Source organism: Entelurus aequoreus, linkage group LG26 (genome assembly GCF_033978785.1).
Source record: "Entelurus aequoreus isolate RoL-2023_Sb linkage group LG26, RoL_Eaeq_v1.1, whole genome shotgun sequence".
Classification (NCBI taxonomy): Eukaryota; Metazoa; Chordata; class Actinopteri; order Syngnathiformes; family Syngnathidae; genus Entelurus; species Entelurus aequoreus.
Window position 1 is genome coordinate 7,532,014 of NC_084756.1, and position 16,601 is coordinate 7,548,614.

A 16,601-nucleotide genomic window follows, 5' to 3' on the forward strand; every position below is an offset into this window, starting at 1 on the left:
CTAGTCTCTTACGTGAATGAGCTAAATAATATTATTTGATATTTTACGGTATTGTGTTAATAATTTCACACATAAGTCGCTCCTGAGTATAAGTCGCACCCCCGGCCAAACTATGAAAAAAACTGCGACTTATAGTCCGAAAAATACGGTATATACATATAATTTTTGTCCTGTCCAGCTTCTCAGGCAAATCATATAGTTGATGTAGATGCCCATATCGGCTGTACACATTTACTTTACAAAAGAGAAGTGTGGAATACTTCTCTTGTTGCCTTATTTGTATTTTGACTTTATTAAATGGATTTATATTATTATTTGGTGCAGCCGGGCCGGAGCAATATTTTTGTTTATCCATCCATCCATTTTCTACCGCTTGTCCCTTTTGAGGTCACGGGGGGTGCTGGAGCCTTTCTAATTAAGGTTTAATTATACATGTTAAGATGTGGCCTCAATTATTGCATTTGGCCTAGTTGTCTTTTATTTCCTAAACGCCTGTTTTCATATTGAAGGCTGACACGCACAGCTGAAATGCGTCCGTGGTTGATTGTGCCAATTTGTGTGTGCTAATAAAAACAGGTGCGCTCACAGCTCTATGTGCTGTGTGGTGTGACCGCATAAACGAAGTTCTTGTCTCTCGTGCGTTTTTGATGATTATTATACGGTGCCGTTTAAATGGTGGTTTCTCCATGCAAATCCACTGAGCTGTTTTCAACCTGCCAACAATACATAAACAATATAAAAAGACAAACCACTTAATAATGACGACAACAGTTTTACATTTTAAGAATGCAATACAGTTCATTGCATTCTTTGCATGCAAAATAGTAATCAATGTTCATTTTGCCATCATAACATGTTTGAGATGAAAACACATATATAAAATTAGTTAAAAATTAATATACCCTGAGAAAGTTCAAATAAAACTACATTCTTAGTATCAAAAATAAAACAATAAGAACAGTTTTCATTATATCAAACATAAAAAGTGGATTAGATAGTGCCTTTAAAGGCCTACTGAAATGAATTTTTTTTATTTAAACGGGGATAGCAGATCCATTCTATGTGTCATACTCAGTGTTGGGTTAGTTACTGAAAACCAGTAACTAGTTATAGTTACGTCATTTCAAAAGTAACTCAGTTACTAACTCAGTTACGTACACCAAAAAGTAATGCGTTACTTTGAAAAGTAACTATTTAGTTACTTCTTTTCTTCTTCTTTTTTGTTTAAAGCTCCCATTAATGCCCTTTAGCCTTCATTTCAGTACTGTTATTGCACTGGAGAAAAATACAATGTGTTGATCAACTTGACATGCTTTTGCATCACTGAACTCTGCTAAGCAATGTGGTCTACATACAACACACAAAGACAAAGATATGTTACAAAGGCCAATTTGTTTCTGGCCAGAACAAATTGACAAAACTATTTTAAATAGCTGCAACATAACATACATACGTAACAAACAGCATAATAACAACATAGCTGTAAAGCAAGAAAGGCACACACTACATACACAAAGCCTAACCAGGCATTTTTTCCTCAAAGAATTCTGACACAAAATCATGTCTGAAGCTCAGAACACTCTACACATTTCCCCAGTTTTAGTTTAGAGATAAGGAAAGATTGGCCTGGCCCACTAAAATCCCTCTTTATCTTTGTGAACTTTATAGTCTATACATTTAGAGTGATGTGATAATCAAACACTCTAGAAGTCTAGGATGAAAGAGTATATAAGAGAATTGACAGCAACGTTCCCTCTAAGGTGCGCGCCTGTGCAATTGTGCACTGCTCAAGCATCCTCTGCGCACGGCAAATCTCTGCCACGCACAAAATCAAATAAAAAAATAAGCGCATAATAATTTCCGACACGACATGGACACGACAGAGAAAACAGTTTTCGTCATCATTGTTCAAATACTGTAACGTCTGTCGAGACGCTTTGAGGACATGAATTCCATCCATCACTTTATTGAGCAAAACTCTTCATTGTCGGCCATAAACACATCACCAAAACATTAGTAAAAAAAAAGATATCTAGCAAAAGTGGTCAATTTCTGCAGTACAAACCAGACCAAAAGCAACTTTGTTATATCAACAGCAGCCGCTCGCTCTTTCTCACATGCGCCAACACATGCACATATGGCACTTAGCCAGTGATGCGTTTACAGCCACACAAAAAGTCGGACAACTCCAACACCACACATAAAGTGTCATTCCAGGTCGTTACACTATGATTTACCAATCAAATGTGTGCTTATTCTAGTGTCATTTATTAGGAATCTTAATTTATAAATATTAATCATGAAATGCTGTTAGTATATTAAATAAATACTAATAAAAATATATTTTTTACAAACAGGTAGTTGCAGAAATGTACACATGATCTCCTGCTTACATCTCATTGTGCAACGTGAATGTTTTAATGGGAACTAAATGCAATGTCTGAAAGGGGTACAAACTATTTCCAAAGCAGGACCTCCACCCAGACAAACAATACAAGTACACAGTTCATGAAAAACAATATTTGTTGTTATTGTCATTGTAAGTGGGCCTAAACACTTATGTTAGAAAAGGAAATGACTGCTGTCATTTGATTATAATAATAAGAGAATGTTGTCTGTCTATCTGTGTTGGCCCTAGCTGCGATGGGTGGGGACTTTTCCAGGGTGTACCCCGCCTTCCGCCCGAATGCAGCTGAGATAGGCTCCAGCGACCCCGAAAGGGACAAGCGGTAGAAAATGGATGGATGGATGGATGGAGATTGAAGTTGTTATTTAGTCAGGTTTGGGACAGGTGTGCTGCTGGTGTAGCCACAGTGTGCACGTCTGATGTTGCTCACATGGGCTCCACTGAATGCTCAGGGAGTTTTTGGGTTTTCTCACACATGAACAATTAGAGGGAACATTGCTTAACAGAGTGTGTACCTTCAGTGCTGAATGATGAGCAGAGGCAGAGTTAATCCTTAAATGGAGGTGAAGTGGCATCGGAGTCTCTGTCTCTCTTTACTAGCTACGTCGAAGCATGTTGCTTATGTAGCTTGTTTCAGCAGATTTGAATTGCTGTTTTGGGCAGTAGATGGGATCTTTGATCCAAAGCACAATTTACATTTAACTAAAATGTTATTTTCTTTGTGCTCGACAAAAGAAAAGTAGTGAAAATATCTCCATGTTAACAAACTCAACTGCAGCGCCGCCATGATCAGACACGCCCCCGGGTCCCCTTCTTCTCCTCCTCCTCCACCTCCCCACACTCACTCACACACACACAGAGCGCAAGTCTCTCTTCAATCAATGCAATCAATCAATCAATGTTTATTTATATAGCCCTAAATCACAAGTGTCTCAAAGGGCTGTACAAGCCACAACGACATCCTCGGTACAGAGCCCACATACGGTGTCCGGTTTGTGACACAAGAAGAATCAGCGCTCCGATAAAACACACTTTATACTACATTAAAAGTAACGTAAAATAACGCAGTAACGCATCATGTAGTAACGGTAACTGAGTTACTGAATATAAAAAATAACGCGTTAGATTACTAGTTACCGCAGGAACTAACGGCGTTACAGTAACGCGTTACTTTGTAACGCGTTAGTCCCAACACTGGTCATACTTGATCATTTCGCGATATTGCCATATTTTTGCTGAAAGGATTTAGTAGAGAATATCGACGATAAAGTTGCAACTTTTGGTCGCTGATAAAAAAAGCCTTGCCTGTACCGGAAGTAGCGTGACGTCACCAGAGGAAGGACTCCTCAAAATTTCCCATTGTTTTCAATGCAGCTAGAGCGATTCGAACCGAAAAAGCGACGATTACCCCATTAATTTGAGCGAGGATGAAAGATTTGTGGATGAGGTACGTTAGAGTGAAGGACTAGAATGCAGTGCAAGACATATCTTTTTTCGCTCTGACCGTAACTTAGGTACAAGCTGGCTCATTGGATTCCACACTCTCTCCTTTTTCTATTGTGGATCACGGATTTGTATTTTAAACCACCTCGGATACTATATCCTCTTGAAAATGAGAGTCGAGAACGCGAAATGGACATTCACATTGACTTTTATCTCCACGACAATACATCGGCGAAGCTCTTTAGCTACTGAGCTAACGTGATAGCATCGGGCTCAAATGCAGATAGAAACAAAATAAATAAATCCCTGACTGGAAGGATAGACAGAAGATCAACAATACTATTAAACCATGTTCATGTAACTACACGGTTAATAATTCCCAGCCTGGCAAAGCTTAACAATGCTGTTACTAACGACGCCATTGAAGCTAACTTAGCAACGGGACCTCACAGAGCTATGATAAAAACATTAGCACTCCACCTACGCCAGCCCTCATCTGCTCATCAACACCCGTGCTCACCTGCGTTCCAGCGATCGACGGAAGGACGAAGGACTTCACCCGATCATCCGTGCGGTTGACGGCTAGCGTCGGCTAGCGTGTCTGCTATCCAAGTAAGTCCTCCTGGTTGTGTTGCTACAGCCAGCCGCTAATACACGGATCCCACCTACAACTTCTTTCTTTTTTTTTTGTTTTGAGTTTGAGTTTATTTCGAACATGCAAGCATACAACATGATACATCACAATTTCCAGAAGTCTTCATTGTTCATTAAACAAATTGCAAAAGATTCACCAACACAGATGTCCAGAATACTGTGGAATTTTGAAATGAAAACAGAACTTTTTTGTATTGTATTCAATGGGGTACCAAAACTTCCGTATCAACCGTTGACGTCACGCGCATACGTCATCATATCTAGACGTTTTCAACTGGAAGTGTGGCGGGAAATTTAAAATTGCACTTTATAAGTTAACCCGGCCGTATTGGCATGTGTTGCAATGTTAAGATTTCATCATTGATGTATAAACTATCAGACTGTGTGGTCGGTAGTAGTGGGTTTCAGTAGGCCTTTAAGGCCATGTCCACACGGAGAGTTTCAAAAACACATATTTGGGGTTAAAACCATCTCCATCCACACAAGTGTAGTTTCAATACTGTCTATGTCTACACACAAACGCATGCACATTTTGTCCAATCAGAAGCCTGAGAAAAGCAGCAATAGCTGACTTGGTGCAGCATTTTTATTGTGTTTATTTTTATATACTTTAGACGTACAATGACATGTACATTATCTTTAAAACCAGCCTGCACGTACACACAGAATCCTGGAAACATTATTAAAGAGCGAATGCACGCCTTTGCTGCTGAAACCCAACACTCACAGAATTATAACATGTCCAGCAACATGGTGATATATAATGTGTAGTGAAGTGTACATTATTTCTAAAATCAGCACGCACTAACGAGCCAAGGAAACCCTTTTGTATGTTTAAGTATCTATATAAAGCACACGGACGTGCGTGTGCCGCTGCAAAACTGTCATGGAATTATAAAGCATTTAATCATGGATATAGTGATATGGAACATGTGTAATGAAGTGTATATTGTCTTTAACATCAGTACACACTACAAGGAGGACGCTACATTGTTTTTTTTACAAACCCTGTTTCCATATGAGTTGGGAAATTGTGTTAGATGTAAATATAAACAGAATACAATGATTTGCAAATCATTTTCAACCCATATTCAGTTGAATATGCTACAAAGACAACATATTTGATATTCAAACTTATAAACATTTTTTTGTGTGCAAATAATCATTAACTTTAGAATTTGATGCCAGCAACACGTGATAAAGAAGTTGGGAAAGGTGGCAATAAATACTGATAAAGTTGAGGAATGCTCATCAAACACTTATTTGGAACATCCCACAGGTGAACAGGCAAATTGGGAACAGGTGGGTGCCATGATTGGGTATAAAAGTAGATTCCATGAAATGCTCAGTCATTCACAAACAAGGATGGGGCGAGGGTCACCACTTTGTCAACAAATGCGTGAGCAAATTGTTGAACAGTTTAAGAAAAACCTTTCTCAACCAGCTATTGCAAGGAATTTAGGGATTTCACCATCTACGGTCCGTAATATTATCAAAGGGTTCAGAGAATCTGGAGAAATCACTGCACGTAAGCAGCTAAGCCCGTGACCTTCCATCCCTCAGGCTGTACTGCATCAACAAGCGACATCAGTGTGTAAAGGATATCACCACATGGGCTCAGGAACACTTCAGAAACCCACTGTAGTAACTACAGTTGGTCGCTACATCTGTAAGTGCAAGTTAAAACTCTCCTATGCAAGGCGAAAACCGTTTATCAACAACACCCAGAAACGCCGTCGGCTTCGCTGGGCCTGAGCTCATCTAAGATGTACTGATACAAAGTGGAAAAGCGTTCTGTGGTCTGACGAGTCCACATTTCAAATTGTTTTTGGAAACTGTGGACGTCGTGTCGTCCGGACCAAAGAGGAAAACAACCATCCGGATTGTTATAGGCCCAAAGTTGAAAAGCCAGCATCTGTGATGGTATGGAGGTGTATTAGTGCCCAAGACATGGGTAACTTACACATCTGTGAAGGCGCCATTAATGTTTATCAGTTTGAACATGAAATATGTTGTCTTTGTAGCATATTCAACTGAATATGGGTTGAAAATGATTTGCAAATCATTGTATTCCGTTTATATTTACATCTAACACAATTTCCCAACTCATATGGAAACAGGGTTTGTAAAAAAAACAATGTAGCGTCCTCCTTGTAGTGTGTACTGATGTTAAAGACAATATACACTTCATTACACATGTTCCATATCACTATATCCATGATTAAATGCTTTTCCATGACAGTTTTGTAGCGGCACACGCACGTCCGTGTGCTTTATATAGATACTTAAACATGCAAAAGGGTTTCCTTGGCTCGTTAGTGCGTGCTGATTTTAGAAATAATGTACACTTCACTACACATGTAATATATCACCATGTTGCTGAACATGTTATAATTGTTTTATTTTTGGAAGGTACATACAGGTTTTGGAGCAACATATGTTGCCATCCAAGCAACGTTACCATGGACGCCCCTGCTTATTTCAATGACAATGCCAAGCCACGTGTTACATCAACGTGGCTTCATAGTAAAAGAGTGCGGGTACTAGACTGGCCTGCCTGTAGTCCAGACCTGTCTCCCATTTAAAATGTGTGGGGCATTATAAAGCCTAAAATACCACAACGTAGACCCCTGGACTGTTGAACAATTTAAGCTGTACATCAAGCAAGAATGGGAAAGAATTCCACCTGAGAAGCTTAAAAAATGTGTCTCCTCAGTTCCCAAACGTTTACTGAGTGTTGTTAAAAGGAAAGGCCATGTAACAGTGGTGAACATGCCCTTTCCCAACTACTTTGGCACGTGTTGCAGCCATGAAATTCTAAGTTAATTATTATTTGCAAAAAAAAAAAAAAAAGTTTATGAGTTTGAACATCAAATATCTTGTCTTTGTAGTGCATTCAATTGAATATGGGTTGAAAAGGATTTGCAAATCATTGTATTCCGTTTATATTTACATCTAACACAATTTCCCAACTCATATGGAAACGGGGTTTGTAGTTGCTTGGTCGTTTTTTTACGCGCAAGCACAGTCGAGTTGAACCAAGACACGTAAGTTAACTTCAAGATTTGTCATTAAATAAGGACAAAAGACATCAAATAATGTTGCATCTTTCTTATGACACAGAGCAAAAAGTCTTGCCTGTCAAAGTTGTCCCATCAGGTGGAGGTCTGACAGCGATCGTATCCAAAACAGCTGACTGTCATTAGCGCCGGCGGGAGTGTCACAAAGCCCATTTTGATGTGTCTTTTTATTAGTGTTGAGTGAAAATAGCAGCATGTTTACGTTCAAAAATACAGTAAGTCATTTTATAGTGTGTTTAAAGCAAGAAATGCAGTTTTGTTGAGTTTGGAAATGACAGCGCACAACCGTGACGTCATCACAAGTCTCCGTTTGTGCCGTGTACACGCATAAGCTAAGCCAGGGGTCGGCAACCCAAAATGTTGAAAGAGCCACATTGGACCAAAAATACAAAAACAAATCTGTCTGGAGCCGCAACAAATTAGAAGCCATAATACAAACAGATAGTGTGTCATGAGATATACATTGAATTAAGATGACTTAAAGGAAACTAAATGAGCTCAAATATAGCTACAAATGAGGCATAATGATGCAATATGTACATATAGCTAGCCTAAATAGCATGTTAGCATCGATTAGCTTGCAGTCATGCAGTGACCAAATATGTCTGATTAGCACTCCACACAAGTCAATAACATCAACAAAACTCACCTTTGTGTATTCACGCACAACGTTAAAAGTTTGGCGGACAAAATGAGACAGAAAAAGAAGTGGCATAAAACACGTCCTAGAAAGTCGGAGAAAGTTATACATTGTAAACAAACTAAGGTGAGTTCAAGGACCGCCAAAATTAGTAGGACAAAACGGCGCTCGCCAAATACTCGAATCAGTGAAGCATGTTTAATACAAACAGTGTGCTTTATAACAATTAGGGAGGTTTGTGTCATGTTTGTCCTCCTACAGTAACCATATTAAAACAAAAAATATATATTTTTTCCCCTCATCTTTTTCCATTTTTCATACATTTTTGAAAAAGCTTCAGAGAGCCACTAGGGCGGCGCTAAAGAGCCGCATGCGGCTCTAGAGCCGCGGGTTGCCGACCCCTGAGCTAAGCGGAGAGTTTTGGATCTCTACACTTTGGCCAGCATTTTTAAAAGTCTGCATTTTTAAAGACAGAAGTATGCGTCTGCGTGTGGACAAGAGGCCGAAACGTGAGCTTTGACTACTAAACGAGGCAAAATGCCGAAAAAATAAAATAAAATAAAAATAAAAACATTTTAAAAAGTCTTAACGACGTCTTGACGCAGCGAAAATTCCTCGAATATATTTTGTAATCGAATTACTCGAGATACTCGAGGAATCGTTTCAGCTCTAGTTGCAGCCCTACGACACAACACAATAATTTAAAGCCACAACACAACTCTATGCCACAAATAACGCGACCGACAAAACAGAAGTGACAGCAGAGTGACAAGTTACGGGGGCGGAATAACTTCGGGAACACAACAACATGAAGTGTGACACACAACATGCGTATGGCAGCCAAGGAAAAATTATTTAATGAGAAAGAAAAGGATGAAGGAGGCTTTGGAAATTAGGAAGCGAGTGACCAACAGGAATGAGGGGCACACCTCGGACACTGTCCTTCATGGACGTAGAACAGATACTGTATGGCCGGGTGACTTTATTTAGCTAAACTGTTAAAATGTTGGTTACTGTATTTTTATTGACAATTGCTTGAATGTTGAAAATGTGAGCAGTAAAGGTTTGCTCTTGTTAATTCAAATAAGATGTGAATTAATTGGCCATTAATTGTATTCATAATTCATTTATAAATATTTCCCTTACAAGAAATACCAGGAATAAAGGAAACTTCACCTGCAGTGTCCACTATCCAGTATTAATTTCACACTCAGTGCTTGATTTTTTTTTGGCTAAAAAGTTACTGAATCGATTTCAACTCTCTGAGTCATTTCGGATTGACTCATTCTAAAAAATTAGATTGTTTCCTTAATCGTATCGGAAACCACAAATATCAGATCGAATTGTTGTCAAAACGGATCGTTACACCCCTGGTTTTTTATCATCTTTAGAATCCTAAAAGAAAGACGTGTATTCTTGTCTCTCATAATGATTGTGAACGATAGGCAAAAATGCCCTTTAAGATTCAAGTACTTCTTATTGGGTGTGTAGCGCAGTGAGAGCTGCGTTCCGTTAAGTGAATCAGAAAAATGACTTTTACTTACTGGTGGTGGGATGATGGGTATGACACTCACCGGGCGACTCTGTGGCTGTGCATTCATTGGCTGTGTCTGAGAATACACCAGAGGAGCTGAACCAGCATTCTGCCCAGGGTTGTATGGAGACTGTGGGAATACACAAGACGGGCAGGTGAGTTACAATCACAAATATACACTTCATCAGTCACAGGGTCATGGACAAAAGCGCATGTGGCATCAAGTGTATTTGGACTAAAGGGATTCCAAACGGGTTTCTTTGCAAAGTACCGGTAGTACCCTGACTGCTTTTATTACTCATCCCATGCTCAGTGGAGCCAGGTGCTGGTGGTTTTATCTACTTTTCTCCAAGTGTGGTTGTGCCCATTTAAGTGTGTGCTGGCCGACGTGCTATTTATAGAATGTAAGGCCCAGAGGGTGCACAGTGGACTGCTGGACTACAACTCTGAAAACTTCATGAATTTCCAGGGAAGATGGCAGCAACGTAACGCTGAGGTGTCCAAGTGTGCCTCATGTGTTGTCTGACTGTCTTGTGTTTTTGTTCCGTAAGAGCTGGATTTGAAGGGTTCTATCCTATTTACAAACCCCGTTTCCATATGAGTTGGGAAATTGTGTTAGATGTAAATATAAACGGAATACAATGATTTGCAAATCCTTTTCAACCCATATTCAATTGAATGCACTACAAAGACAACATATTTGATGTTCAAACTCAAACTTTATTTTTTTTTTGCAAATAATAATTAACTTAGAATTTCATGGCTGCAACACGTGCCAAAGTAGTTGGGAAAGGGCATGTTCACCACTGTGTTACATGGCCTTTCCTTTTAACAACACTCAGTAAACGTTTGGGAACTGAGGAGACACATTTTTAAGCTTCTCAGGTGGAATTCTTTCCCATTCTTGCTTGATGTACAGCTTAAGTTGTTCAACAGTCCAGGGGTCTACGTTGTGGTATTTTAGGCTTTATAATGCGCCACACATTTTCAATGGGAGACAGGTCTGGACTACAGGCAGGCCAGTCTAGTACCCGCACTCTTTTACTATGAAGCCACGTTGATGTAACACGTGGCTTGGCATTGTCTTGCTGAAATAAGCAGTGGCGTCCATGGTAACGTCGCTTGGATGGCAACATATGTTGCTCCAAAACCTGTATGTACCTTTCAGCATTAATGGCGCCTTCACAGATGTGTAAGTTACCCATGTCTTGGGCACTAATACACCCCCATACCATCACAGATGCTAACTTGCACTTACAGATGTAGCGACCAACTGTAGTTACTGACAGTGGGTTTCTGAAGTGTTCCTGAGCCCATGTGGTGATATCCTTTACACACTGATGTCGCTTGTTGATGCAGTACAGCCTGAGGGATGGAAGGTCACGGGCTTAGCTGCTTACGTGCAGTGATTTCTCCAGATTATCTGAACCCTTTGATGATATTACAGAGCGTAGATGGTGAAATCCCTAAATTCCTTGCAATAGCTGGTTGAGAAAGGTTTTTCTTAAACTGTTCAACAATTTGCTCACGCATTTGTTGACAAAGTGGTGACCCTCGCCCCATTCTTGTTTGTGAATGACTGAGCATTTCATGGAATCTACTTTTATACCCAATCATGGCACCCACCTGTTCCCAATTTGCCTGTTCACCTGTGGGATGTTCCAAATAAGTGTTTGATGAGCATTCCTCAACTGTAACAGTATTTATTGCCACCTTTCCCAACTTCTTTGTCACGTGTTGCTGGCATCAAATTTTAAAGTTAATGATTATTTGCAAAAAAAAAAAAGTTTATCAGTTTGAACATCAAATATGTTGTCTTTGTAGCATATTCAACTGAATATGGGTTGAAAATTATTTGCAAATCATTGTATTCCGTTTATATTTACAACTCACACAATTTCCCAACTCATATAGAAACGGGGTTTGTACATAACCGACAAATGAGCCCTCCCAAACATGCATATTTGGTTGCCTTAAACAGTACTATTATGAAAATTATATATATTTTTCGATAACAAATATGCCAATGTACAAGATAGATTTAGTAGCAGAAATGTCATCTGTGTTTGTGTACAATAATGTTTTCAAACAGACTCATGTGGCAGTTAAGCATGTTTCCTTCCAAATGGTATGCTACGACAGGATAAGGATACTGTACCAATTCCTGGTATCTGGGATTTGAAACCGGTACGCAACGGTATTTTTGTGTATGTTAAGGAACATGAATTTTATTTGGTAATAAAATACAATTCTTCTTTGTAACATTTAAAAATGAGCTGATTAGGATAACTGCTGTCCGGTTGTTATATCTTGTTTTGTTATCACATTTCTTTGTAAGTATGACAATAAGTTGCAATTACAGTTGCAGTCCAAGACCTTGTATGGCAGGAGTGTACAGTTTATGGTGTGTTGGCTAGTCAGTTAAGTCGAGTCTTTTGTTGCGCCCTACAAGTGTTAATAATGTAAGTAGTTTACTTTTTATGCACCAGCTGTTTGATTGTAACATGCATCGTAGTTGTAGTTTTCATCAACGAATTTGGAGGTGTTGAAATCTCCATGTAAAATCGCTAATACTAATCAGTAGCATGTCTAAAGCTAAGTTAAGGTATATTAACATCAAGCTAGCTAATTTTTGGTAAAATGGAGCCTTACTTACGGGGACGGCGTGGCGAAGTTGGTAGAGTGGCCGTGCCAGCAATCGAAGGGTTGCTGTTTACTGGGGTTCAATCCCCACCTTCTACCATTCTAGTCACGTCCGTTGTGTCCTTGGGCACTTCACCCTTGCTCCTGATGGGTGCTGGTAGCGCCTTGCATGGCAGCTCCCTCCATCAGTGTGTGAATGTGTGTGTGAATGGGTGAATGTGGAAATACTGTCAAAGCGCTTTGAGTACCTTGAAGGTAGAAAAGCGCTATACAAGTATAACCCATTTATTATTTATTTACTTAACTTACAATTGAGCGTTTTTTGAGTGAAGTACTTTGTTGCCATTGGAAACGGCAACATTGCCCAGAGGTAGTTTTGCTCAGTCTGCTCACAGTGCTGCTGGAGTAATCGCTAAGTGCCCGACAACCGGGCGTGGCAACGCGCGCGACACAGGTACCGTGACACGGCACCATTGGATTTTACGTGAACCGGTGCCCGGTCAGTAGGGCTATGAATCTGTGGGCACCACACAATTCGATTTAATTCGATTCTTGGGTGGTAATGATTAGATTCAGAATCAAGTTCCGATTTAGAACGATTCTCGATTCATAATCAATACTTTTTTAATAACATTGGGTGACAGTTCTATGATTAACTACATTCCTCCATAAAATAGATACACATCTCTAATCAATTTCTACATTACTTAAAAGAAAACTGGTTTTATTGAATAAAATTCTACCCAAACATTTAATAAAGTCAAATACAAATAAGGCAACAAGAGAAGTATCCAACACTTCTCTTTTCTAAAGTCAATCTGTACAGCAGATATGATTATCTACAGTCAAGTTAAGGTGTACTAGCATCAAACTAGCACATTTTTGGAAAAGCGGAGCCTTACTTAACTTACGTTGGAGCATGTGACCTCAGGGAACATGCTTTTTTTGTCGTAACAGATCATGATGAAGCACTTGGTTTCAATTTAACAACGGTGTGTTGTTTTCTTTATTGTTAATAAACTTACAATGTTATTCAGAGGTAGCGTTATGACAATTTTAAAGACAAATTATACTTTTTATTAATGCTGTGAATCTTTGGGTGTCCCACGATTCAATTCAATATCGATTCTTGGGGTCACAATTCGATTCAAAATCGATTTTTTTCAATTCAACACGATTCTCGATTCAAAAACGATTTTTTTTCCCGCTTCAAAACGATTCTCTATTCATTCAATACATAGGATTTCAGCAGGATCTACCCGTCTGCTGACATGCAAGCAGAGTACCGGTAGTAGATTTTTGTAAAAAGCTTTTATAATTGTAAAGGACAATGTTTTATCAACGGATTGCAAAAATGTAAATTTGTTTTAACTATTAAATGAACCAAAAATATGACTTATTTTATCTTTGTGAAAATATTGGACACAGTGTGTTGTCAAGCTTATGAGATGTGATGCAAGTGTAAGCCACTTTGACACTATTGTTCTTTTTTTAATTTTTTTTTATAAATGTCTAATGATAATGTCAATGAGGGATTTTTAATCACTGCTATGTTGAAATTGTAACTAATATTGATACTGTTGTTGATAATATTCATTTTTGTTTCACTACTTTTGGTTTATTCTGTGTCGTGTTTGTGTCTCCTCTCAATTGCTCCGTTTATTGCAGTTCTGAGTGTTGCTGGGTCGGGTTTGGTTTTGGAATTGGATTGCATTATTATACTACATCAACAATATGATTTGCCTGAGTGGCTGTACATGACATTAAAAAAAATGTAAATATTGATTTTTGATTTCTTAGAATCGATTAAGAATCGTTACAAGTAAGAATCGTGATTCATTCGAAAATCTATTTTTTTGCACCCCTACCAGTCACACCTGAGGGACTCGGTCGGTGGCAAAAAATTTACTGAATTCAGCAAAGCAATGTATGGCCTGCTCGGTTTCAAAGTTGGTAGCAAACATAGCGCCCTGTAGTCACATGAGGGGCTTTTGACCAATCAGAGAGAGTATGACCAGAGGATCTCCTAAAGGATAGGTCAAAATCCCCTCACGTGACTACAGGGTGCCATGTTTGCTACCAACTTTGAAACCTTGTTGGCCATACTCTCTCCTTCATAATGCCTCATCATTATGATATTATTTATTTATTTATTTATTAGCCTTTATTTAACCAGGTAAAATCCCATTGAGATAAAAGATCTCTTTTCCAAGGGAGACCTGGCCAAGAGGGCAGCAGCAAGGTTACATTAAAAACAGTAAACAAATACATAAAACATCACATTTACGACATTAAAACTTGCTCACATAACACATGTGCATACAGACAAGGTATACTGCAGTTCTTTCACAGAAGCTTTAAACTCATTCAACGTAGCAAGGGTTTGAAGTTTAATATTCGATTGTAGGTTATTCCAAGCCTTCGCTGCTGAAAACCTAAATGCTTTCTTGCCCAGTTCAGTTCTTACTTTGAGGACGACAAATTGCAGAACATTCATTGAACGAAGATTGTGACTTCCTTGTTTCTTTGTTAAAAGACAAGACAGATAAGATGGAGTGATACCCAGAATGGTTTTGTAGATGAAAACATACCAATGATTGAGGCGTCGAGCACATAAAGATGTCCAGTTAACCATTGAGTATAATACGCAATGGTGAGTAAGGGGAGCGCAGTTGGTGATAAATCTCAGTGCACCGTGGTACACACTATCCAGCTTGTGGAGACAACCAGCAGTAGCATTCATGTACAACACATCTCCATAGTCAATAACAGGTAAGAAGGTTGTTTCCACCAATTTCTGTTTCACAGTAAAAGAAAAGCAAGACTTGTTTCTATAATAAAATCCTAGTAAAAGTTTCAGTTTTTTTACAACATACTGAATGTGCTCCTTAAAACTCAAGTGGTCATCAATTAAAAATCCTAAATATTTAAAAGCACATACTAACATAATTTGTTGCCCATTTCTTGTTAAAATGTTCTCACACAGTGCTGATCTTACAGTTTTTGATGTGGTAAAGAACATACACTTTGTTTTCTCTGCATTTAAAACCAGTTGAAGATAGCAAAGTTGTTCTTGTACTCTGTCAAATGCATGTTGTAGATATTTAAAGGCCTCAGCAGGAGTGGGTGCTGTGCAGTATATGACAGTATCATCAGCATAGAAATGGAAAGTTGAGTTCGGAATATTCTGTCCAACATTATTTATGTAAATAGTGAATAATAATGGGCCCAACACAGAACCTTGAGGGACACCCTTTTTCACTTGCAGTACGTCCGAGGAGGAACCTTCTATCTGAACAGCCTGAGTTCTACTTGTGAGGTAATTTGCAAACCATCCAACTGCTTGCTGAGAAAAACCAATAGCTGAAAGACGTTTGATTAAAATGACATGATCAACAGTATCAAATGCCTTTGAAAAGTCAATAAAGAGGGACAGACAGCACTGCTTCTGGTCAAGAGCTTCAGTTACATCATTTATAAACTTCATAGCAGCAGTAACAGTACTGTGATTTCTGCGAAAACCTGACTGAAATGGTGACAGAATAAAGTTTGTGTCCAAAAAGTCTTTTATCTGTTCACTGATAAGGGATTCAAGCACTTTTGCCAGAACAGAGAGTTTAGAGATCGGTCTGTAATTATTTAGATTACTAGGGTCACCTCCTTTTAATAGGGGGATTACAAGGGCAGATTTCCAATCCAAAGGGATTTCATTTGAAATTAGAGTAAGGTTAAAAATGTGAATCAGTGGTCCAGCTATAATTTCAGCTGCCAACTTTAAAAAGAGCGGCTCCAACTTATCTGAGCCAGCTGGCTTTCTAGGTTTAAGTTGCTTTAGAGCCCTCATGACCTCTGTTGTGGTAAAGGGCGTAAAGTTAAAAACCTGGGTATTTTCAACGGTTCTTTCCGGAGTTAGCGGAACTTCAGTAGAGTTGTCAGAATTGTAGAGAAAACCAGAGGAAATAAAATGATTATTAAAATGACTACCCATTTCTCTTCTGTCACTTACTCTGACACCATCAACAAGTATACTAGGTGGGAGATTGACTGAATTACAGCAGCCGGACAAAGATTTGATGATTTTCCAAAACTTCTTTGGGTGTTTGAGGTTTTCTGTTGTTGTGGAGAAATAATATTCTGATTTGACTTTCCGAAGGAGAGAAGTAAATTGATTTCTTAATTGTCTAAAATTCAACCAATCCG

General features: G+C 38.8%; 1 protein-coding gene across 11 annotated transcripts in view; it reads right to left on the reverse strand.

Annotated features, from left to right (window-relative positions):
* The window catches only part of eif4g3a (eukaryotic translation initiation factor 4 gamma, 3a), a 126,021-nt gene that overhangs the window by 85,688 nt on the left and 23,732 nt on the right, over window positions 1-16,601 (reverse strand). For 6 of the 11 annotated variants that reach the window (XM_062037761.1, XM_062037760.1, XM_062037759.1 and 3 more), the window contains exon 4: window positions 9,799-9,888. In XM_062037761.1, coding sequence (XP_061893745.1) covers window positions 9,799-9,888 — 90 coding nt within the window. Of the gene's footprint in view, window positions 1-9,768; window positions 9,889-16,601 lie in introns of all 11 variants that reach the window. The other 5 variants (XM_062037752.1, XM_062037751.1, XM_062037756.1 and 2 more) reach the window with 1 other exon arrangement.